Source organism: Hyla sarda, chromosome 3 (assembly GCF_029499605.1).
Source record: "Hyla sarda isolate aHylSar1 chromosome 3, aHylSar1.hap1, whole genome shotgun sequence".
In the NCBI taxonomy this organism is placed as follows: Eukaryota; Metazoa; Chordata; class Amphibia; order Anura; family Hylidae; genus Hyla; species Hyla sarda.
In genome coordinates this window covers 73,597,634-73,622,458 of record NC_079191.1, presented here as the reverse complement: position 1 = coordinate 73,622,458, position 24,825 = coordinate 73,597,634, and the positions used below count along the sequence as shown (strand labels likewise).

At 43.1% G+C, this 24,825-nt stretch overlaps 1 protein-coding gene across 5 annotated transcripts in view; it reads right to left on the bottom strand.

The window, feature by feature from the left end:
* Positions 1-2,428: 2,428 nt before the first annotated feature.
* Positions 2,429-24,825, bottom strand: part of ITSN2 (intersectin 2) — a 184,209-nt gene continuing 161,812 nt past the window's right edge. For all 5 annotated transcript variants that reach the window (XM_056564337.1, XM_056564333.1, XM_056564334.1 and 2 more), the window contains 11 exons: positions 18,967-19,088; positions 18,731-18,837; positions 17,610-17,793; positions 15,046-15,144; positions 14,801-14,968; positions 10,042-10,254; positions 8,915-9,036; positions 8,393-8,475; positions 7,916-7,999; positions 5,116-5,289; positions 2,429-3,296 (listed from right to left, as the gene is read on the bottom strand). In XM_056564337.1, coding sequence (XP_056420312.1) covers positions 3,157-3,296; positions 5,116-5,289; positions 7,916-7,999; positions 8,393-8,475; positions 8,915-9,036; positions 10,042-10,254; positions 14,801-14,968; positions 15,046-15,144; positions 17,610-17,793; positions 18,731-18,837; positions 18,967-19,088 — 1,496 coding nt within the window. In that variant the 3' untranslated portion in view covers positions 2,429-3,156. The remainder of the gene's footprint in view (positions 3,297-5,115; positions 5,290-7,915; positions 8,000-8,392; positions 8,476-8,914; positions 9,037-10,041; positions 10,255-14,800; positions 14,969-15,045; positions 15,145-17,609; positions 17,794-18,730; positions 18,838-18,966; positions 19,089-24,825) is intronic.

Below are 24,825 nucleotides of genomic sequence, written 5' to 3'. Positions count from 1 at the left end.
TAGGACTGCTAATCTACCTTGTTTGAGTTTGTGGATGTCAGGTTATGCTGGAAGCTGTACTTTCACTAAAGATGGAGATCCACAGGTTGCTGAAGTTCCTTCATGGTAAAGGTTTTCATTTATTCCAGAAGATCCTACTTTAATGGCACAAGATGATTTATTATGGTGAATATTGTATTCCAGTAACAGGCACTTGTTTATCTAGCAGACGGCCATATTAAATACACATCTTTTGGCCCATCTGTCAATCGGCTCCGCTGTTAAGCTTTGCTTTTGGACATCATTTTACAGTTACATATATGTATTACTTCAACGTATTTTGAATTATATGAAACATTCTAGTCACATAAAATACAACATTCAGAATTCTGTGGGCCACAAATCACAATTGTACCCAAAATAGTGCAGCCGACCTGGTATAAACACTACATCTACACATGAATATACCCTGTATGGTACTGCAGGTCTTATGTATGCTACTGAGAAGACGGTAGAAATAGTGGAAGCAGCTTTGATTTAGTATACGGGATCATTTAAAGGGGTACTCCGGTGGAAAACAATTTTATTTCCACAGGTGCCAGAAAGTTAAACAGATTTGTAAATGACTTCTATTTAAAAATCGTAACCCTTCCAGTACTTATCAGCTGCTGTATACTACAGAGGAAGTTTTTTTTTTCTTTTTGAATTTCTTTTCAGTCTGACCACAGTGCTCTCTGCTGACACCTCTGTCCATGTCAGGAACTGTCCAGAGCAGGAGCAAATCCCCATAGCAAACCTATCCTGCTCTGGACAGCTCCAGACATGGACAGAGGTGTCAGCAGAGAGCACTGTGGTCAGACTGGAAAGAAATTCAAAAAGAAAAGAACTTCCTGTGGAGCATACAGCAGCTGATAAGTACTGGAAGGATTAAGATTTATTAAATAGAAGTGATTTACAAATCTGTTAAACTTTCTGGCACCAGTTGATTTAAAAAAGAAATAATTCTACCGGAGCACCCCTTTAAAGGGCACCCATCATGACCACGGGCTATATGATACCATGACATGCTCCCCTGTTATATTAGTGTATGATTTTCTCTGAAACTTGACAGAACCAGGGCTCAAGGCATTGAGGGGGTCCCTGGTGGGTTGCTCTTGCCAGCCCAGATTGCCTGTTCACTCCCTATACCAGTGTTTCCCAACCAGGATGCCTCCAGCTGTTGTAAAACTACAACTCCCAGCATGCCTGGACAGCCTTCGGCTGTCCAGGCATGCTGGGAATTGTAGTTTTGCAACAGCTGGAGGCACCCTGGTTGGGAAACACTGCCCTATATCCTAATAGGGGGATCAGTAAGGGCTGATGGGGCTAAAGAAGCCACTGAGGACCCCCAAACTTACTCAGTTCCCTAGTTCTAACAGGATTTATAAACTATGAGTCCAGGGAATCATACACCACTGTAATAAGCTGCTCGTCCCTAATCCATGCTGCCCATGATTCCGCTATTGTCCATACATTTGCATATGTAAATGGGATGTGTGGCCGACATTGATGACATTAATGGGCTGTTTGAGCGATCCTGCAAACCTTGGAAAGGCCCAAAAAACGAGCGTTGATCACAAGATTGCATTCATTGTCTGCCTCCCTTTAGCCCGTGTAAAATGATCCTTACATAGAATAAGCTGAATTCTGAATGCAGCTCTGGGTGTAAATGGAGTATCAGGCAATGTCCTTCAGAAACAGTGCACAGAAGGTAAAGCTAAACATTTGGAAGGCTAAACATTATTCATAGAACCACCATCATTTTGAACGCAGCTGTGGATGTGTATGGAGTATGATCATGTTTTTATAAATTTTCTTAAGGGTAGGGTCACACACAGAGCATCTGCAACATATTTGACACTGCGGATGCGCTTCCGGCAGTCACGGAGCGGCAGCAGAGCGAGCTCTGTGTGTCCGCTTGTAGCTGCGGACTTCCCGCCGGCAGTCACAAGCTGACACACACATACCCCTCCGCAGCTGGGAGTTCACTCTGCTGTTGCTTTGTGACTGCCGGAAGCGCATCCGCAGTGTCAAATATGATGCAGATGCCCTGTGTGTGACCCTACCTTAAAGGGGTATTCCAGTCCTTACAACTTTCATACAGCATAGGGGACAAGTGTTTGAGTGCGGAGGGGGGCCCCGCGTTCTCAAGAACAGGTCCTGTCTCTCCACTACATGAAGCACTGGGTCTGCACACGCTCTCCATGCATTGTCTAGCTGGAGATACGCGAGCACTGTGCCTGGATATCTGTTAATAGGTAATACCCCTTTAACATTATACTTACATTAAAACAGTGAAATGAGCGGTTAGTGACTCTCTTAATGCATAGTAGTAACACTCCTTTCCTCTACTCCTTGCAGCAGGAAAGCTTCAGGTTGCTCCCTGTACTTTGTGAAGAAAAATCTACATTATAAAGGTATCTTTTCCACAATTCTAAATGTTACCAGATTGCAATGTTTTAAGGCCTGTCCAGATAATCATAAAAATATAAAATAAACCTGTCCCTTTAAAAGAGTCATTTCGGACAATCTTATTAATCACATCATAAATATATATATAAAAACAAAATCTCTCCCAGTGTATGCGACATGTATAAACATATACACGACTATAAATATAGAATTCTATCTGCTAATCGTCTTCCTTCTTTATATGATCAGTTTCTTACAAAATTAGATTTTGTTTCTTCTTAAATGCAAATTTCTATCTCATTTTTACAGTGTCTGTGAAACGGGCATTCACGTTACATTTTTAGATTTTTTTTTTTTTTTTAACTTTAATATAATACAAAAAAAAAAAAAACAATAAAAAAAATCATAAATTATCCTGTTCCCATGGGGAAGCTTGGTAGGTAATAATGAGGACCTTCCCTATCATGGCACCAGCTATATGCCATGTGTACTTTCACAGAAGATCCATTGTTTCCCCTGGCACACACAAAATAAATGGTTAAAAAGGACCCTTAAAATGATGCAAATCAAAAAGTGCAGCGGATCTGCTTGGTACAAGGCACTGTGATTGTGTAACCCGCATTTGCATAGGTCTGCAGCAAAGGACTGAGTAGTTAGGAGTGAATTCTGCACACGTGGTTCTGGTGCATACACACAGTACTGACTGTAGAGGGCGCTGTTTGTCATCTAGAACAGCTGCAGGTCGAAACGCACAAACACCTCCCCTGTTGGCACCTCATGTAGAAGTAAACGTTTGGTGGTCGGGCCTTTGCTCTCTTGTTCAGACCGGATCTTCGCTACTGGGATTTCAGTGCGGCCCAGAAAATCTGAAAGGGAAATTACTACATTTATAGAAGCCAAAATAGATAAAGATGGTAAATGGGGTTCTAAGTTCTCATATAAATGTGTTTCCAAACCAAGGTGCCTACAGCTGTTGCAAAACTACACCTCCCAGCATGCCTGAACAGCCTTTAGTTGGGAGTTGTAGTTTATTAGGCTGCTGTGAACCCCATTGATCAGATGCAGTCTCTTGGGGCAGCAAGTGTTAAATTTCCCTGCAGAACCAGAGTGTGGGTGAGAATTTACTGATGGAATGGGTCAGACAATACCACAACCTGTCTCCTCCATTTATCTCTGACCTAATATCCCAATACATACTGCTTGTACTCTATCCTCACAAGGCCTTCTCCTGGCCTCTCGTCTTCTCCTTCTTACACAACCGTCTCCAGTACGTCCCTTGTATTCCGGAACTCACCATCCAACACATCACACTCTCCAGCTTCAGAAGCAACCCACAATAACCCTGCTGCCACTGCACTGCCATATTACCACCTGCTGCCATCTCCTTCCCCCTACCTTTGTAATCTATAAACCAGTGGTCTCCAAACTGTGGACCTCCAGATGTTGCAAAACTACAGCTCTCAGCATGCCCGGACAGCCAAAGGCTGTCCGGGCATGCTGAGAGCTGTAGTTTTGCAACATCTGGTGGTCCACAGTTTGGAGACCACTGCTACAAGTCATTGACACACCCTGGAATAAATGCCCCAGCACAGGGGACCCACCTCTGAGATGGCATATTTTCTATTAAAGGGGTACTCCGCTGTTAGACATCTTATCCCGTATCCAAAGGATAGGGGATAAGATGTCTGATCGCAGGGGGCCCGCTGCTGGGGACCCCCGCGATCCCCCCTGCAGCAGCCCGGGGCTAAGTTTTCTCCAAGGCCGATGATGGGTGGTGCAGGGGACGGGGCATCGTGACGTCGCAGCCCGCCCCGCTCCCTCAATACAAGTCTATGAGAGGGGGTGTGATGCCCCTTCCATAAACTTGCATTGAGGGGGGCGGATGTGATGTCATGAAGGGGCGGAGACGTCCGTCACAATGCCTCGTCCCCTGCACCGCCCGTCATCGGCCTTGGAGAAAACTTCCAGGCTGCTGAGGTACTGGGGTGCTGCAGGGGGTATTGCGGGGGTCCCCAGCGGCAGGTATCCCATGATCAGACATCTTATCCCCTTATCTTATCCCCTTATCCCCAGTAGTTACAGAGGGATTCTCTCTCATTCTGGAGGACCTTTACTGTCCTGCTTTAGGCTAGGTTCACATCTATGTTCGAGGCCTCCATTACAGAATTTGTTCAAATAATTGGACAGAATTTTTTTTTTTTTTTATAAACACAATTTTTTTTGTCCGGTTTAAATCCAAAGAAAGGAAAGACTTGGCAGGAAACCCAACAGACCCAGTTAAAGTGAGTGTAGTAGGCCGGCCCCATCGGTGTTCATCATGCAGTGGACTAGGCAACCCCGTATGAAGCCTCCACAGCAAATGTGAACCTTAACCATCATAAATGGTCTACTGATTTGAATGGGTATGGTGTAATGCTCAAATCCCCCTGTGGTGGCACTGCAGGAAAATTAAACACTTACCACCAAGTTTCTTTACAGATAACAGCTGACCAGTTGGGAAAACCAATGATATGATGAATCAGTAAATAGTTTATTAATATTAAAAAGGTAAAATCCATACATCAACTAACCATACCAGACAAGAGGCGCAAAGAAGAGATCAAAGTGAACAAAGCTGTACAAAGAAGGTCAGAGCCCTGCACAAAGTAATGAGCCCAAGGTGGGAATAGAGTGAAGACGACTCACCATCAGGGGAAAACTGGTCTCGGTCGAACACCGTTATGCACAGCACATCCTGGTAGAGATCCTTCAGGAAGAACTGGCAGCTGAAATTCCACTTTGGGTTGAGTGTATCGGTTATCGCTCGACTTGTGAAACACTGGGAGCCCAGGGTGACCTCACAGTATGGGTTACTCTTCCCTGTGTGATAAACCAATAATCAAGACAATGTTATATAAGAATTCCGTAAAACCCACAGAATACTGATCCCCACAGTACAGGACTTTTCAGATTATGTGAATTTTACTATAAAGTATAGAATTAGGAAAAACGTGGCATCTTTCCTTACAGAGAAGCTGAGACACTGTACTGGGTTACAGTGCAGGTGAACAGATTTACAAAGAGGGGTCACTTACTTAAATCCATTCAGTATATGCTGAGTTCTGGCACTGTAATCTTCAGCTGCATTGCGCACCAGCATGCATTGGAGGCAGGGAGCCGGCTCACCCTAACTCCTCCACATCCCCCCCCCCTTCATTAATATGCAAATGAATACAGCGGATCAGTGCACAGAGAGCTCACCCGCTGCATTTATTAGCATATTAATGAAGGGGGGGGGGGGGAACGTGGAGGAGGCAGGGGAGTAGGGGGAGCAGGGGGAGCCGGCTCCCTGTCTCCATCACACGTGGAGTGCAATGTAGCTGGAGATTACAGAACTCTGCATATACTGAACGGATTTAAGTAAGTGACCCATCTTTGTAAACCCGCACTATTACCTAGTATATTCGTGTGTATAGTGCAGGTGAGCAGGGTTTTAGATTCTCTTTAGGAAATAGCACCACACGTGGCCATAGGCACTGTGAGGTATTGCAGCTGAGCTCCACTCAAGGGAATAGAGCCAAGTGCCATATCACATACAATCTATAGACAGGTGCAGCACTGTTTTTGAAAGAAAGCAGAAATGTTTTTCTTATGCCAGATAGTTAACCAGTTTTTTTTGGTTTATACATAATTAAAGATAAATCATTGTATACCAAAAATGTTATCAATGTTCTAAAATACATTGGGTTTCAATGACAATATAAATAGGTATATCAGCTTGCTGTCAGAAAGTTAAACAGATTTGTAAATTATGTATAAAGAGATTTGTAAATGACTTATATTTAAAAAAATCTTAATCCTTCCAGTACTTATTAGCTGCTGAATACTACAGAGGAAATTCTTTTCTTTTTTGAACACAGAGCTCTCTGCTGACATCTCTGTCCATTTTAGGAACTGTCCAGAGTAGGAGAAAATCCCCATATAAAACATATGCTGCTCTGGACAGTTCCTAAAATGGACATAGATGTCAGCAGAGAGCACTGTGGTCATGATGTCAGCAGAGAGCACTGTGTTCAAAAAAGAAAAGAATTTCCTCTGTAGTATTCAGCAGCTAATAAGTCCTGGAAGGATTAAGATTTTTTAATAGAAGTCATTTACAAATCTGTAAAAAGTTTTCCACCGAAGTACCCCTTTAACAGGGGTATTGGATTGGGCATATTCTCTGAGAAACCCGACAAAGAGCCACGAGTGCTGTACTTGGGCATCTCCAGCATTCTCATAGAAATGAATGGAGCGTGTCTCCAGCATGCACTCCCCTCAGAGAGTCAGGGCCCTTGCAGGAGATCGTGGGGTATTCCAGGGGTCAGATTCCCCACGATCAGACACTTATCCTCTATTATGTGCATAGGGGCTAAATTACTTTCTTTACTTTCTGCTGCAGTACTACTTTAAAATCCATACAGATTTTAGTGTTTACAGGGTATTATTGACTTTCAATCTAGAACCAGGTATCCAGACTGGACCTGCAGATGTTGCAAAACTACAACTCACTGTCCGGACATGTTGGAAGTTGTAGTTTTGTACATCTGGGAGGTCTAGACAATCCCATTTGAGCTTTGTAGTAAACTATCATGAAATGAGAGATTTATTTATCTCACAGAAGTTATTAGCTGCTGACTCTATAAACATGCATATTGTACAACTTTTCATTATGCAGTGCTTTATTTATATATAACTAAAAAAAACTAAAAACATTCAAGTGTTTGGGATTAAGGTTCCCTTTTCATTGGATCCAGCTCAATGTGGTTTCTGGACCTATGGTCGCCACGCCACACTACTTACAGCACGGCCCTGCTTGCCGCTATCTACTTTCCCCTTACCCCGCAGCAATCCGGTCTGATGAAGGTCGTGTGACCGAAACGTAACATTTTGTTTGGATTGCAAAATAAACATTACCACTTGTTGCATCAAAATCACGGTGTGCCTAGTCTTGATCTATATATTGGATTAAAAAGGAGTGGGATTCCTACTACGGCACCGCGACCGTCCACATACAGAAGTGACGTAATTAGGATATTGTTATATAAAATTACATTCATATCCCCTTAGGGTGTGCTGAATTCCTCTGTGGATCCACAATCTTCCTCCTCCATGGTTAATGGAGTAGAAATGATCTGTAATTGACTCTTATGTCCGCAGCAATTTACGGCTGACATAAGCGACGTCCCAGTGACAAGCGGGGCTTTTCTGGTGGAGTATGTTCAATCTGAATCCAAATCCTTGTCGGAAGTTCCTTTACATAAACGGAGCACTGCAAAACCCATTCAAATCAAGTAGATATTCTATGTGGATTCCCCACCTCATCATTGTGTAAGGCCAACAATCCATGCTGGCTGATTTCTTTCTAGCAGTCTAAGCTTTGTCTGTTACTATCCAGATCAATAAATGCATCATGATGACAGCTTTTCTTCAGTAACCCCCCCTCTCCACCCCATATTGCTCTTACCATTGGGTTTACAGGCTTTTAATTCTGCCGCTTCATTGACTTGCACCATAAGACGCCCAATTCCTGAAGTTTTGTGAGACCTCGCTGCAGATGGAAAAGTAATACAATTGTCCATTAACTTTTCTGTACTGTAATAAGTTATTATATTAAAGGGGTTAATTCACTGAGCAGCATTCGAAAGTAAATGTTCTGAATGCTGTTTTTGCGCTGCGGGGGTCGGTCACGCCCCTCGTGACATCACGGCCATGAAGGGGCATGGCCATGATGTCACGAGGGGGCGTGACCGACCCCCGCAGTGTGAAAACCGCGTTCAGAACATTTACTTCCGAACGCTGCCCAGTGAAGTATTCCTTTAAAGTCTACAGGGGGATACACACAGCTTTCATTTGACAACAATAAAGACTGAAAACACAAATGAAAGTCTTCTGCCTTGACTCATACTGACGTTCTATTGTAATCCTGTTCTGGACTTAATACCTTGATATAACTTTTCCCTCTTTTTCTTCTCTGTGTCAATGAAATTCTCAGAGGCAGATTTGATTTTTTGGACCCAGGCAGTTCTGTGAAAGATAATGGACAATTAGTATAGGTACCACCATAGGTACTGTAACTACACATTAAGCCAATACCTGACCTATAAAGGAGCTTAAAAACACAACTAAGGGTTATCAGCCAAACATAAGACACCCATCTGTAGACAACTGTTCTGAGGTTCTTCTTCAGGACTGAGTACTGGTGGGATGGGTGACATGCCACTCCATCTGACTCCTTCAAATTGGAGTCTGATTTGACTGACAGCCAGGGAGTGAAATGCAAAAACATTCCTGCCTGAAATGCAAGCGCCATACGTGGCCACTAAACGCACCCTGAGTCTTGGCTTGACAATGCTGAAGCGAGGCCATTCTGAATACAAGATATTACAATCAACTACCATGTTTTAGGACTAACTCATCATTTCCCTTAGATACCCTCCACCAGTGACGTGACTATATAGCCCACCTTTCATTAATGTTGTCAGTCCTCACGGTGTACACCCGGTCTATGTGGGAGATGTGGAACACAGGCTCGTCGCTGGATGGGTCACTTGGCAGCTTGACCAGCACTTCATTTAGGAAAATAGGCTTTAAAAAAATAGAAGAAAATTATATACAGGCAAGAACGGTGTTATACCCTTTATTATAATATTACAGGTTCTGCTGAGACCCACTGCGATCATGAGTTATTAGCCAGGAAACAGGTGGCATTTCACTCCACTACCCAGCCAGGCGAGATGGGAACATTTCTCTGCATAGAACAGACAGCATTAAAGGGGTACTCCGCTGCTCAGCGTTTGGAACAAATGATGTCATGAGGGGGCGGGGCTATGACATCAAGAGCTCCTGCCACCGGCTCCAGCTTGTTCCAAACTCTGAGCAGCAGAGTACCTCTTTAAGAGAAAGAGAAAAAGAGCAACATCAAAAGGAAATAGCGTCAGAGCTCTGAACTTGCAGCTCTACTGGGAAGTGCTGAGTAATGGGGACTGGGTGCACTTGGAACGGTAGTAGCTGGGAAATCGCAGAAGGAAGAGTACTGTTTGTTTTTGTTTTACTTAAAAATAAATAAATAAAGACTAAAGCTTGCCCTACTAGAGAATTAACTAAAAAAGTCCTTTTACAAAGGGGGCTCAAAGTCTAATATGACTGATTATGTGCGAGTTGTTTCCTACTACCATGAGTTTAGAAAACCACGGCTGCCTTTTTCCAGGAATAGCGCCACACCTAATCTTTATTGCACTGGATGTGGCCCAACACTACATACAACCTGAGCACAGGTGTGGCTCTGCTTAACTCTGCTTTATAAGAGACCTGAGGGAAAACCAGTATTGGTGTCACTATAAGACCAAAACCTATAAGAAAACCCAGCAAACAAGAAAAGAATATACCAGCAAGGGCTATGTATTATTGTGGTATTTAGTAGCTTACCATTCTGGAGTCTGGGAAAGCTGGGTGACAATCCCACAGCTATAATGGTCATATTGATTGTCATTCAGTTTACTATTTCAGAAATGATTGAATAGAAAACCTATACACACCAGAAAAAATACCACATTGTCCCCCTCCATGCTGGGCCCCTAACTCTTTACTTACTGTTTTGTACATCTTGTACTGGGCATTGGTCTTAGGGCTAAAGAGCTTGTCTGATCCAGAGGACACAAACTGCTTGACCATGTATGTGAGGAGCAGGAAGTCATTGAAGAGAAATCCGTACAGCTCCTTGCTGCTCTTGGTCTTGTACAGTTTTCCGCTGTGCAGAATCTTGCGGGGCCCCAGGCAGTTTGTCAGGGAGTTAAAAGTGATCTGCTATAAAATACAAGCGTCAAAATCTGTGATCGGGAAGATTTAAAACAGGAAAGAAAAGAAAATGGCAGAGAATACACATGCAGTGGGGCAAAAAAGTATTTAGTCAGCCACCAATTGCGCAAGTTCTCCCACTTAAAAAGATGAGAGGCTTGTAATTTCCATCATAGGTATACCTCAACTAAGAGACATAATGAGAAAAAAAATCCATTAAAACACATTGTCTGATTTTTAACCCCTTAAGGACTCAGGGTTTTTCCGTTTTTGCACTTTCGTTTTTTCCTCCTTACCTTTTAAAAATCATAACCCTTTCAATTTTCCACCTAAAAATCCATATTATGGCTTATTTTTTGCGTCGCCAATTCTACTTTGCAGTGACATTAGCCATTTTACCCAAAAATGCACGGAGAAACGGAAAAAAAAATCATTGTGCGACAAAATCGAAAAAAAAAACACCATTTTGTAACTTTTGGGGGCTTTCGTTTCTACCCAGTGCATATTTCGGTAAAAATTACACCTTATCATTATTCTGTAGGTCCATACGGTTAAAATGATACCCTACTTATATAGGTTTGATTTTGTCGCACTTCTGGAAAAAATCATAACTACATGCAGGAAAATTTATACGTTTAAAAATGTCATCTTCTGACCCCTATAACTTATTTTTCCACGTACAGAGGGGTATGAGGGCTCATTTTTTGCGTCGTGATCTGAAGTTTTTATCGGTATGATTTTTGTTTTGATCGGACTTTTTGATCACTTTTTATTCATTTTTTAATGGTATAAAAAGTGACCAAAATACGCTTTTTTGGACTTTGGAATTTTTTTGCGCGTACGCCATTGACCGTACGGCTTAATTAATGATATATTTTTATAGTTCGGACATTTACGCACGCGGCGATACCACATATGTTTATTTTTTATTTTTTTTACACTGTTTTATTTTTTTTATGGGAAAAGGGGGGTGATTCAAACTTTTATTAGGGAAGGGGTTAAATGACCTTTATTAACACTTTTTTTTTACATTTTTTTTGCAGTGTTATAGGTCTCATAGGGACCTATAACACTGCACACACTGATCTCCTATGCTGATCACTGGCGTGCATTAACACGCCTGTGATCAGCATTATCGGCGCTTGACTGCTCCTGCCTGGATCTCAGGCACGGAGCAGTCATTCGTCGATCGGACACCGGGGAGGCAGGTAAGAGCCCTCCCGGTGTCCGATCAGCTGTTCGGGACGCCGCGATTTCACCGCGGCGGTCCCGAACAGCCCGACTGAGCAGCCGGGTCACTTTCACTTTCACTTTAGAAGCGGCGGTCAGCTTTGACCGCCGCTTCTAAAGGGTTAATACCGCACATCGCCGCGATCGGCGATGTGTGGTATTAGCCGCGGGTCCCGGCCGTTGATTAGCGCCGGGACCGACGCGATATGATGCGGGATCGCGGCGCGATCCCGCTTCATATCGCGGGAGCCGGCGCAGGACGTAAATATACGTCCTGCGTCGTTAAGGGGTTAAATAATTTATTTGCAAATTATGGTGGGAAATAAGTATTTGGTCAATAACAAAAGTTCACCTCAATACTTTGTTATATACCCTTTGTTGGCAATGACAGAGGTCAAATGTTTTCTGTCTTCACAAGGTTTTCACACACTGATGCTGGTATTTTGGCCCATTCCTCCATGCAGATCTCCTCTAGAGCAGTGATGTTTTGGGGCTGTCGTTGGGCAACACAGACTTTCAACTCCCTCTAAAGGTTTTCTATGGGGTTGAGATCTGGATACTGGCTAGGCCACTCCAGGACCTTGAAATTCTTCTTACGAAGCCACTCCTTCATTGCCCGGGCGGTGTGTTTGGGATCATTGTCATGCTAAAAGACCCAGCCATGTTTCATCTTTAATGCCCTTGCTGATGGAAGGAAGTTTTCACTCAAAATCTCACGATACATGGCCCCATTCATTCTTTCCTTTACATGGATCAGTCGTCCCCGTCCCCTTGCTGAAAAATAGCCCCAAAACATGATGTTTCCACCCCCATGATTCACAGTAGGTTTGGTGTTCTTGGAATGCAACTCAGCATTCTTTCTCCTCCAAACACGACGAGTTGGGTTTTCACCAAAAAGTTCTACTTTGGTTTCATCTGACCATATGACATTCTCCTAATCCTCTTCTGGATAATCCAAATGCTCTCTTGCAAACTTCAGATGGGCCCGGACACGTACTGGCTTAAGCAAGGGGACACGTCAGGCACTGCATGATTTGAGTCCCTGGTGTCATAGTGTGTTACTGATGGTAGCCTTTGTTACTTTGGTCCCAGCTCTCTGCAGGTCATTCACTAGGACTCCCCCTGTGGTTCTGGGATTTTTGCTCACCGTTCTTGTGATCATTTTGACACCACGAGGTGAGATCTTGTGTGGAGCCCCAGATCTAGGGAGATTATCAGTGGTCTTGTATGTCTTCCATTTTCTAATAATTGCCTATTGCAGATTCAGACTTCCCAGCCTGGTGCAGGTCTAGAATTTTGTTTCTGGTGTCCTTCGACAGCTATTTGGTCTTGGCCATAGTGGAGTTTGGAGTGTGACTGTTTGAGGTTTTATACTGATAACAAGTTCAAACAGGTGTCAATACAGGTAACAAGTGGAGGACAGAGGAGACTCTTAAAGAAGAAGTTACAGGTCTGTGAGAGCCAGACATCTTGCTTGTTTGTTGGTGACCAAATACTTATTTTCCACCATAATTTGCAAATAAATTCTTACAAAATCAGACAATGTGATTTAAAGGATTTTGCTTTCTCATTATGTCTCTCATAGTTGAGGTATACATATCATGAAAATGACAGGCCTCTCTCACCTTTTTAAGTGGGAGAACTTTCACAATTGGTGGCTGACTAAATACTTTTTTGCCCCACTGTAGCAGAGCATACACATCTCCTACACATAGCAGGGCATACACCTCTCCAACACATAGTGGGGCATACACCTCTCCTACACATAGAGCATACATCTCTCCTACACATACCAGGGCATACACCTCTCCTACACATAGTGGAGCATACACCTCTCATACACATATCAGGGCATACACCTACACATAGCGGGGCATACACCTCTCCTACACATATCGGGGCATACACCTCTCCTAGACATAGCGGGGCATACACCTCTCCTACATATACCGGGGCATACACCTCTCCTACACATACCGGAGCATACACCTCTCCTACACATACCGGGGCATATACCTCTTCTGCACATACCGGGGCATATACCTCTTCTGCACATAGTGGGGCATACACCTCTCCTCCACATAGTGGGGCATACACCTCTCCTACACATAGCGGGGCATACACCTCTCCTACACATACCGGAACATACACCTCTCCTAAACATACCGGAGCATACACCTCTCCTACACAAACCGAGGCATACACCTCTCCTACACATACCGGGGCATACACCTCTCCTACACATGGCGGGGCATACACCTCTCCTACACATACCGGAGCATACACCTCTCCTACACATACTGGAGCATACACCTCTCCTACACATGGCGGGGCTTACACCTCTCCTACACATAGCGGAGCATACACCTCTCCTACACATAGCGGAGCATACACCTCTCCTACACATAGCGGAGCATACACCTCTATTACACATAGCGGAGCATACACCTCTCCTACACATAGCGGAGCATACACCTCTCCTACACATAGCGGAGCATACACCTCTCCTTCACATAGCGGGCATACACCTCTCCTACACATAGCGGAGCATACACCTCTCCTATACATACCGGAGCATACACCTCTCCTACACATACCAGGGTATACACCTCTCCTACACTTAGTGGAGAATACACATCCCCTACACATTGCAGAGCATACATATCCCCTACAGATTGCGGAGCGTATACCTCAACAACACACAGCAGAACATACACCTTTCCCTTACATACAGTTGGTTATATACTTCACAAACACATGACAGAGCGAACCCCTTCCCCTACATTAGGTGGGACATATATCTCACCTCCACGCGGCAGAGAAGACACCTCCCTCACACACAGTAGCATACTCCTACCCTATATACAGCGGAGCATGAACTTAACCTACACATGGTGGAGTATACACCTCACACACACGATGCAGCATACTCCCCTCCCCTGCACACAGCTAAGCATACCCCTCCCCTACACACACCTCCCCACACAAGATGAAGCACACAGTGAAGCATATCCCTCACCTACACAGGATGGGGTCTATACGTCACCTACACATGGTCGAGTATACCCCTCCATTGAAAGAATTAAAACTCACTTATACTCTAAACATACCCCTCCCCTACACATGTCAGACGCACACACCTGCCTACATAAAATGCAGCAAACTCCTCATCTATATGCAGTAGCACACACCTCCCCTACACAAGCTTCAACATACCCCTTACACTTAGTGGAGCATACACCTCACCGACATGCAGTAGATCCTACTTTTTTCCTATATTGGGGAGTATATGTTACCCCAGCACAGTCAGTGCCAGTTTCCTTACCTCCATCAGTCCATCACATTGAACATGCGCCTGTATCCATTCCAGTTTATCGGAGTTCTCCTTTTCTCGAACACCTTCATTGACCTGGGAGCACAGCTCCTCTGACCGCTCCAGAGCGTCCCTCAGATGACCATGGTCACGGTGTGCTTCTGGTGTGTTCTCTAGGATCTGGTGGAAACACAAGGGTCAGAACTAAAGACTGAGAATGGTGTTTCCTCTCTGAATGGACTAGACTCAACACTCACGTTTTTTATAATCAGAGGATACCGAGTTATCCTTTGCATAGGTTTGAGGAGGAAACTAGACAGAGGCATTCCCTTGCAGCGTGGGTCAGTGGCTAGTCTCTGTAGAGTAAGCAAATAAGCAATAATACATTATTTCCAGCAAATCAGAGTATGTTTAATCTATTAAATGCTATTTATACCTTTAGTATGTTATGAGTAGGGATCGACCAATATCGATTTTTTAGGGCCGATACCGATAATCTGTCACCTTTCAGGCGGATAGCCGATAACTTATACCGATATTCCGGTATAAGTTATCGGCCATTTCAACCCCCCCCCCCCCCCGGCAGGGCAGAAGCCGTTGCAGATAAATGATTTAAAGCGGGTGCTTTAAATCAATGAACTGCAGCGGCTTTTGCCAGGCCAGAGACCGCCGCAGCCCACTTCTCCCCCCCTGCCTCTCCTGGGGTCCTGAGTCTAACCACCACAGCTGCCCCCATCGCCTCCCCCCCATCCTCTGCCTACATACCTCTGCCGCCCCATCGCCTCCCCCCATACCAGGTGTTATAACCTGTTCCCCGGGTCCGCGATACTTCTGGCTCCATCGGCGTTCTGCGCTGTCACTGTGTACACTGACGGTGACGTCGCGTTGGGGACGTCCCTCGTCATTGTGCAGTGCACAGCGACAGCGCAGGAGCCAGAAGTAGTGCAGACCCCGGGAACAGGTAATTATAACACCGGGGATGGGGGGAGGCGATGGGGCGGCGGCGGTATGTGGGCAGAGGATGGGGGGAGAGGCGATGGGGTGGCAGCGGTATGTGGGCAGAGGATGGGGGGGAGGCGATGGGGCAGCGGCGGCATGTGGCCAGAGGATGGGGGGAGGCATTGGGGCAGTGGCGGCGACGTTCGTCTCAGGCCGGGGGGTGGGGCATTATTGGCAAGGTAATTGCCGATACCGAAAATGTCCAAAATTGTGAATATCGGCCAAACTGATAATCGGTCGATCCCTAGCTGGAGTTATTTAGTTCATCCTTACATAGCAGTATGGTGCACTAGTGATTGTGCCGACACTTCCACTGTGCCCATGGGATCACCATGCCAATCCTGTTCACTAACTCCTCAGGTGCTACCAGATCAAACCCCTGTGTACTGGTTAAGCAACCGCCCCTATTCAACTGTCCTGAAAACAGCAAAACTAAGGAGCCTGGACCTATGTGCCCCAATAGTCACTCCAATGCACCACTATGTATCATCCAGAGCATAGTCATAAGGGGTATGTCTCCTGGGTGCATGGTGCCAGGTAAGTCACAAACAAGCCTTTCCTTAAAGTGGATATAAATAGGAATACATTATGCTAAGAAAAAAATATAATAAATTATGAAAATTGTTAAAGGGGTACTCCGGTGGAAAACTTTTTTTTTTTAAATCAACTGGTGCCAGAAAGTTAAATAGATTTGTAAATTATTTCTATTACACAAATCTTAATCCTTCCAGTACTTATTAGCTGCTGAATACTACAGAGTAAATTATTTTCTTTTTGGAACACAGAGCTCTCTGCTGACATCACAAGCACAGTGCTCTCTGCTGACATCTCTGTCCATTTTAAGAACTGTCCAGAGTAGGAGGAAATCCCCATAGCAAACATATGCTGCTCTTGACAGTTCCTAAAATGGACAGAGATGTCAGCAGAGAGCACTGTGTTTCAAAAAGAAAAGACTTTCCTCTGTAGTATTCAGCATCTAATAAGTACTGGAAGGTTTAAGATTTTTTAATAGATTTTTTGATGGACGTATGTCTTTTTTCAACCATACTAACTATAATTTACAAATCTGTTTAACTTTCTGGCACCAGTTGATTTAAAAAAAAAAAAAAAAAAAAAAGAAGTTTTTCACTGGAGTACCCCTTTTAACAGTTTTTATTATTGATAGTTGGTCTGCCCACACTGTAAATGTGTCTGATCCATCCATCAAAGGCACCTTGCCCCAGTAACAACATAAATAAACCCCTCCTACAATAAAAATTCAAACACCCCCAAAAAAAAAATTATTAATATATATATATATATATATATATATATATATATGTAAAAACATTTGATATCACTGCATGCAGAATTGTCTGAAGTACTGAAATATAACATTATTGATCCAGCACAGCGAAACTAGAATTACATGTTTTTTTTTCCCCCACAGAACATCCCAGAAAAAGTTTGATGCCAAATTGGTACCAAAAAAAAAAAACTACAGAATACATAGCTTTTTTTTTTTGTAAACTAATGAAAATAATTTGCAGCCCTAATTCAAATGCAAGGATACACAGATGCAAATATAGATTTTGATCATCAAGTGTAAACAGAGTAAAAAAAGTTCCTGCGATAGGACACTTACAATGTCAATGCACACTATCCCTGCATTACGGCAGGATGCCCACTTAAGTTATTGGTGTCTATGGCATATACGGTGATGATCAAGTGATCACATTTGCTTTGCATAGAGCTCTTGGCTTTACTAGCAGAGTAGGGTTTAATTCTGCAGTCTATCATTTATCACGAGTGAGTCAGGGCGTGAGGTTCACTATAAACCAACCTTCAGAAAATCCTTAAATTCTGGCGAGTCATCCGTTTTGGATTGCAGCAGGGCGGCGCCGTTTAGCTGGCAGCTGCAGAATCTGATGTAAGCCTGCATGTGCGACAGCTCAGTGACCAATATGTCCCCAATCATTTCCACTGGCATCTTCTCTCCTCCTGTCTTCTTGCGAACTCTTAGTGCCCTGCAAGAATTGTCACCATGTGTGAGTATACAGACTCTTAAAGGAGTACTCCGGTGAAAAACAATTTTTTTTTTAATCAACTGGTGCCAAAAAGGTAAACAGATTGGAAAATTACTCCTATTTAAAATCTTAATCCTTCCAGTACTTATCATCTGCTATATGCTCCACAGGAAGTTGCATTTCTTTCTGGAATTCTTTTCAGCCTGACCACAGTGCTCTCTGCTGACACCTCTGTCCATGTCAGGAACTGTCCAGAGTACAATCAAATCGCCATAGCAAACCTATGCTGCTCTGGACAGTTCCTGATATGGACAGAGGTGTCAGCAGAGAGAACTGTGGTTAGACAGACAAATTTGAAAAGAACTTCCTGTGGAGCATACAGCAGCTGATAAGTACTGGAAGGATTAAGAATTTTAAATAGAAGTAATTTACAAATCTGTTTAACTTTCTGGCACAAGTTGATTTTAATAGAATTGTTTTAAACCGGAGTACCCCTTTAAGGGTCTATTCACACGTTCATTATCCTGCACATATTTGATGCACAGGATTTGAAGCTGTGTTCCGTCATTTAGTTTACATTGAAATCTGCAGCATCAAATCTGCGCAGGATACTGTACATGTGAATAGATAGAATGTGCAGCAAGTTTAAAGGGGTACTCTGCTCCTAGACATCTTATCCCCTATCGCGGGGCACCCCCGTGATCTCTGTGCAGCAAATGGCATTCATTTAGAACACTGGGTGCAGGAAGCGGGGTTCCAGATGTCTAAGCCACGCCCCCTCGTGATGCCATGCCACGCCCCTCAATACAAGTCTATGGGAGGGAGTGTCACGACCTCGGCAGCCCGCACCCATGGTTCGGAACTAAATGTTGAAAATGCTGGGGCAGTGGAGTACCCCTTTAAGTGATGTTTCAGTTCAATAAACATGGAAACTCACTTCAGCAACTTTGTGTTGGACATAATGAGCTCCTTCCAGTTGACAAATATCATCGCCATTTCTGCCTCAGTCATGACACCGGATTCTGCCATTGGTTTCTGGAACACCTAGAAGAAATTCATAACAAAAGACCATGATAATGTGACGGAGCAGTCATACATCTGCTACTGAAGACCTCCTCCATATTATAACGCATACTCAGCTTTATAAAGAGCTGGCATTGTCATGTAGCTTACCTCAACCACAAGCTGAAGATCATCCATGTATCTCTCCTCAGTCTGGATCAGCTCATGTATGTAGCCTTGCCTCTTCCTCTCCATAGGGTGCATGGTGTCCAGCGTCTGGAGGTCAGCACACCCTGCAAGACAACATTATACTTATTTGTCATAAAAAAATTTAAAAAGAGACATTGGCTATGGTTAGGGCAATATTTACAGCTCGTGTTGCCCTAAGCACTTGGATTGAACTTGCCTCATTAGGGCGATTCCTCGAGTGCTTGAATTTTTTATTTTATGCAGATCTGTCACAAATACATAGAAACCCGCATACAATAAATACAAATTGGCTTGCAACTTGGTGAGTGCCGGGACTTTTTGTTCTATATGCCTATTTTTTCCACGTGCACCACCCACCACAGAAGTGCCGACTCTTTTTTTCCTATACAAATACATAGAAAAACACTCCAATCTTGTCGAAGATCTCAACTAGGCCTGCACCATTTGGGAAACACATCATATTGAGATTCCGGGGGTAAATATTGTGATTTCAATATGCAATTGTGAGTGTGATATATTAATCAAATGGTGAAAAGGACAACGACTGTAAAGGACTACAAGGCCCAGCATGATTACTAACATAAGAATTGCACAACCTGTTCTTAGTGTCTCAGGACAGGACAGGAAGATACCGTGACATTAGTCATTGTTGTAAAGTCACATATGTTTCCAGACCTGACACAAGGAATGTGCACGGTGATGTCCTGGAATGTAGCTAAGCTCCAGCCTTATAATTATGACATTATATTCAGGCTGAAATCTGAACAACTAAAATCCTCATAAAATGGAGAGGAAAACAAAACGGTAGCACACAAGGTTGTGTTCACATTAGTGTTGGAGGTCTTCGTTGACGGGGTAAAGTGGTGCTGCATGGCTACAGTTATGTTCTCTATTAATTTCTCCCAACTGTCAAGATCTCTGCTTTCTGTCATTCAGTAGGATCCTTCATTGTTTGTCCAGGTCATGAAGGGCTTGTTACAATGCCATTAACTGTGTGGAAAGCTGTGTGACCAGGAAAGTTTATCTAGTAAATGCATTGTAATGCTTTTTCTTATTTTACGACTTTGCTATAATATTTCTCTATGCTCATCAGGAGCTATTGATCTGCCTGCAAGGATGGGTTCTTATCATTGGATTAGTTTAGAGACGAGTAGACATGGTCACATGGTGCCTCACAGCCAACATATATTTATTGACTACTTGAGGAAGATTTAATAAGATTCACTTTGTTGCCCATAGCAACCAAAACTTCCTATGAAAGTTGAGCTGTGATTGGTTGCTATGGGCAAATCTCTACAGTTTTTTTATTTTCTCAGTACCCGGGTAAGAGTTCTATGCAACAATCCCTCAGTATGACAACCCTAAAGCCCAATGTTAAATTTGAAAACCATAAGATCGACATGTTGCCACTGCAAAAAACGTAGGAGTCCATACTACAGAAATAGGATTTTACGTCTATATATTATATTACACTTCCTGGCATTTACACAATCACTGCAGCCTCAATTATGACTATTCATAATGACTAAATCATAGTACCCAGAACATGTGCCAGCTAGGATAGTCAAATAGCAAAATAAATGTCCCTGGAGGTTCCAGGGCAAATTAATCAATCACAACCTTTAAGGGGTTACCCCCTCGCGGGGACACACTCTTACTAAGAACCCCCTGTTAAAATTTTAGATTTTTATTAATTGCCTCATAGCCCTTGACAAAGCTGATCAGTCAGCAAAACGTTAGGGAGGTTACTAGTATAATGTTTTAATACAGTGGGCGTAATAGCGGTATACTGATACTATCGGGGTCTCTACTATATACAATGATCACCTAAGATAGTCAACACTCCGGGGGAAGGCACACATCATCTCCACATATAACACTACTGTACATACACTACTACTATATACAATGATCAGGTAGAACATTCAAAAAAACTAGTATTGTCTAAAATTGTGTAGGTCAGATTTGGAAACCACTGGTGTAGCTTATTCAGCTGATGGTCGCTCGGATTGAGATCTGGGGAAGTTGGGGGTCAACTCAACACCTTGAACTTTTTGTCATGATCCTTATACCATTTATGAAAAATTTTTCAGTGTGGCCAAGAAACTATCCTGCTGCTATTATGTGATAACACTGCCATAAGGGGGGTACTTGTTCTGTACAATGTTTAGGTAGGTGGTAAGTTTCACAGTAACACCAACATGTCCCATAACACTACCTCCGCCAGCTTATATTCTTGTTTTCCCCATATAAGTAACACACATGCTACTGCCATCTGATTCATCAAATCTTCTATTGCTCTATGATCCAGGACTGTAGGCACTTCCTGTGGTGGATAGGGGTCATGAACAATCTGACCGATCTGTGGCTACAAAGCCCCATACATGACATGATTTGTGTATTTTGGCACCTTTCGACCAGGCACAGCAGTAACTTTATCAGTAGCTTGTGCTACAATAGGTCTTCTATGGCTTCAGAGCAGGTTGGGCTAGCTTTTGCCTCTTTGCCCATCAATGAGCCTTAGACACTTTTGACTGTCAACTGGTTGTCCTTCTTTGGAGAACTTTTGGTATGTACTAACCACTACATACCGAGAACATCCTACAAGACTGGCCATTTTTGAGATGGCTTGACCCAGTCGTCTAGCCATCACAATTTGCCCCTTGTAAGAGTCATTTAGATCTGAAAATGTGCCCATTTCTTTCCACTTCTAACACATTAACTAAGAACCGACTGATAACTCACTGCCCTATATGTGCCACCCTTTGACAGGCACCACTGTCCACAGATAATCACTGTTACTGATTGCACCTGACTAGTTGTAATCAGCAAATACTCTAGATCTTATTATTAATCATAAGAATTATGCTAAAAATAGAAATTTACATTTATTACATGATATTGTTTATATGATGATATGTACAATTAATGAGATTGTCCTTGCTACACAATCGATTTTTCTCTGAAAGATCCCCAAAGGATAAGAAGGTCCCAAGGTTTGTCCCTGTATATTGAGACCCCAAGTGATCATCTGTGCAGGAGTCCAGCAGCCAGTGTTTCATCGCTCTGAAGCACCACTACACGCAACACAGTTCCATGATTCTGGCAGCAGAGCGAGAGCTAGGAAGGTTAGGCTCCTTTCACACTATATGTTGCTCTGTTTTAAAGACCCATTATAATGTCCCATTAAGAAAAACCTTAAAAATGATCGTTAAATGGCCGTTACATAATCCCATTCAAGTCTATGGGATTATTTGATTATCCGTTATCAGCCATTATAGCCCGTTATGAATAACCAACGTTATTTGTGACTGGAGAAAAAAACGTTCATAAGTGTTTTCTTAACGGGACATTATAACAGGTCTTTAAAACTGTGCAACATATAGTGTGAAAGGAGCCTTAGCTGTATTTTTATTTATTTATTTATTTTACTGACCTCCTCCCGAGCAGATATTACATAAGGTTGATTCACCGCCATACCCCTTTAAGGCTGGGTTCACATGTAGTATCTTTAGCCAAAACCAGGAATGGGCCCAGTACAAAGAAAAATGTGAAAATCTTTTTATGATCCAAATACTGTCCAAATACTATGTGTAAACCCAGCCTAACAGGGTTTTTTTTAATTGTGATTAACAGACTTGAAGAGATTTTTAACAGCATACAAAATGACTGCTGGATTTTTCCCAGCTTGCAATGCGGTTGAGACCTGACTCAGTAGACAGCTGATGACAGGGAGCCTGTCTGATTCAATGGGTGGAGAGAGCAATCTGCAACTAATGCAACAGCAGGAGGCACCCTGATTGAAGGCCACAGGTCTGCAGCTCATTTATGTTTCAATGGGTGGGGTAGCTGATGTGTGGGAGGGAGGAAAATGGTATCATGGGATTTGTAGGCAAACACGAAAACTGAAAACAGGAAATACAAGTTCACAAAAAGTTAGCCACAGTGTTCTGGTAATCTCACAGCATAGCCCTTTAGCCCCAAGACAAGTGCAGATCCTCCCTAAGCATGTCCATTACTGTCTGCCAGGTATGTACTAAAATCACCTTATGCTGGAGAACCCCTTTAACTTTATCCTACAATGTAGAACTTGATGGTAAGTCAAAACGCAGCCTTGTCCCTATCAGGCCTGGGTAAGATAGCAGTTGTAATTTCTCGACTTGAAAAAACTGAGGTCTCCTTAGGTTTTTTCACATAAGTATATAATATACACAAATGGCTATGTCAGTAGTATATAATCAAGAATCTTGTTCTAAATGAAACTTCTTGCCTTCCTTATTTCCATGAGCCTACACCTGTACTTTCTATTTTTATCAGCAAGGTTATCATTATTCTGAGCCACAGCCCTGTTGTCTTGGTAGGATGGCCGATTTACAGTTCTACATCACTCCACACATTTAGTCCAAGAACTAATCTCCAATTGCCACCATCTTTCCACCGCCTCCATCCATTAAGCTTTAGCGGATGCCGGTATCATTTCATGCCCCAGCTACGGTAACAAAGTGTAATTTGGGGCAATAAAGTAAAAAAATCAATAAAGTTCAGTATTTTCAATGTGCAGCACTCATGTCAATTATGACATACTGTATCCGTTTACAGTGGATGTGTATTCAGTCCCTGCACCCACCTCTAGACGGTTGTTTCCGTACACTGGTGCTGTATACTGATTTGACAGCTTAGGGGCAAGTTGGTTATACTCAATTCTATGTAAGTAACAAGCCCATAGATAGCTGTACAGAGATGTGTATAAACATTACTCAGCACCGTCATACAGTGGTTGTTTACAATCGCTCACTGCTGGGATCTCACAGACAAAGTATATGTTAACTATGACTGAGCACAACAACATGTTTACTCCTCAGTACTTCCATCATCACATAGTGGTCAGTGCTTTACAAAACAGGGTCACTCAGTCCAATTCCTGACTGGAATCTACATACAGTACTGGACCAGATTTATCAAACTGTGCGAGAGAAAAAGTTGAGAAATTTTCCCACAGTAGCCAATCACAGCTCAGCTAACGAGCTCTGGTAAAATGAAACCTGACCTGTGATTGGCTGCTGTGAGGAAATCACTCAATTTCTTCTCACACACAGTTTGATAAATCTGGGCCACTTATCTTATATATGTTAGTCCACGGCTGCTTTTACACTGTGTAATTGCTCTGTTACAAACAGACGTTAATGGCTTTTTTTTTTTTTTACTTTGGGGCCGAAGATAGCGGGAGAAAAAGACGGCGCAAGCACAAATTTTTCTCCCGCTATCTTCATAACGGCCATCACACTACTGGGACTAAACGGTAGTGTGAAAGGAGCCTACCCCTTACATTATACAATTAGTATCTCCCATAAGTCAGCCCACCCCTCACATTATATACAGTATCTCCCATAAGTGAGTCCACCCCTCACATTATATACAGTATATCCCATAAGTGACTCCACCCCTCACATTATATATACAGTATCTCCCATAAGTGACTCCACCCCTCACATTATATATACAGTATCTCCCATAAGTCAGCCCACCCCTCACATTATATACAGTATCTCCCATAAGTGAGTCCACCCCTCACATTATATATACAGTATCTCCCATAAGTGAGTCCACCCCTTACATTATACAATTAGTATCTCCCATAAGTCAGCCCACCCCTCACATTATATACAGTATCTCCCATAAGTGAGTCCACCCCTCACATTATATACAGTATATCCCATAAGTGAGTCCGCCCCTCATATTATATACAGTATCTCCCATAAGTGAGTCCACCCCTCACATTATATATACAGTATATCCCATAAGTGAGTCCACCCCTCACAT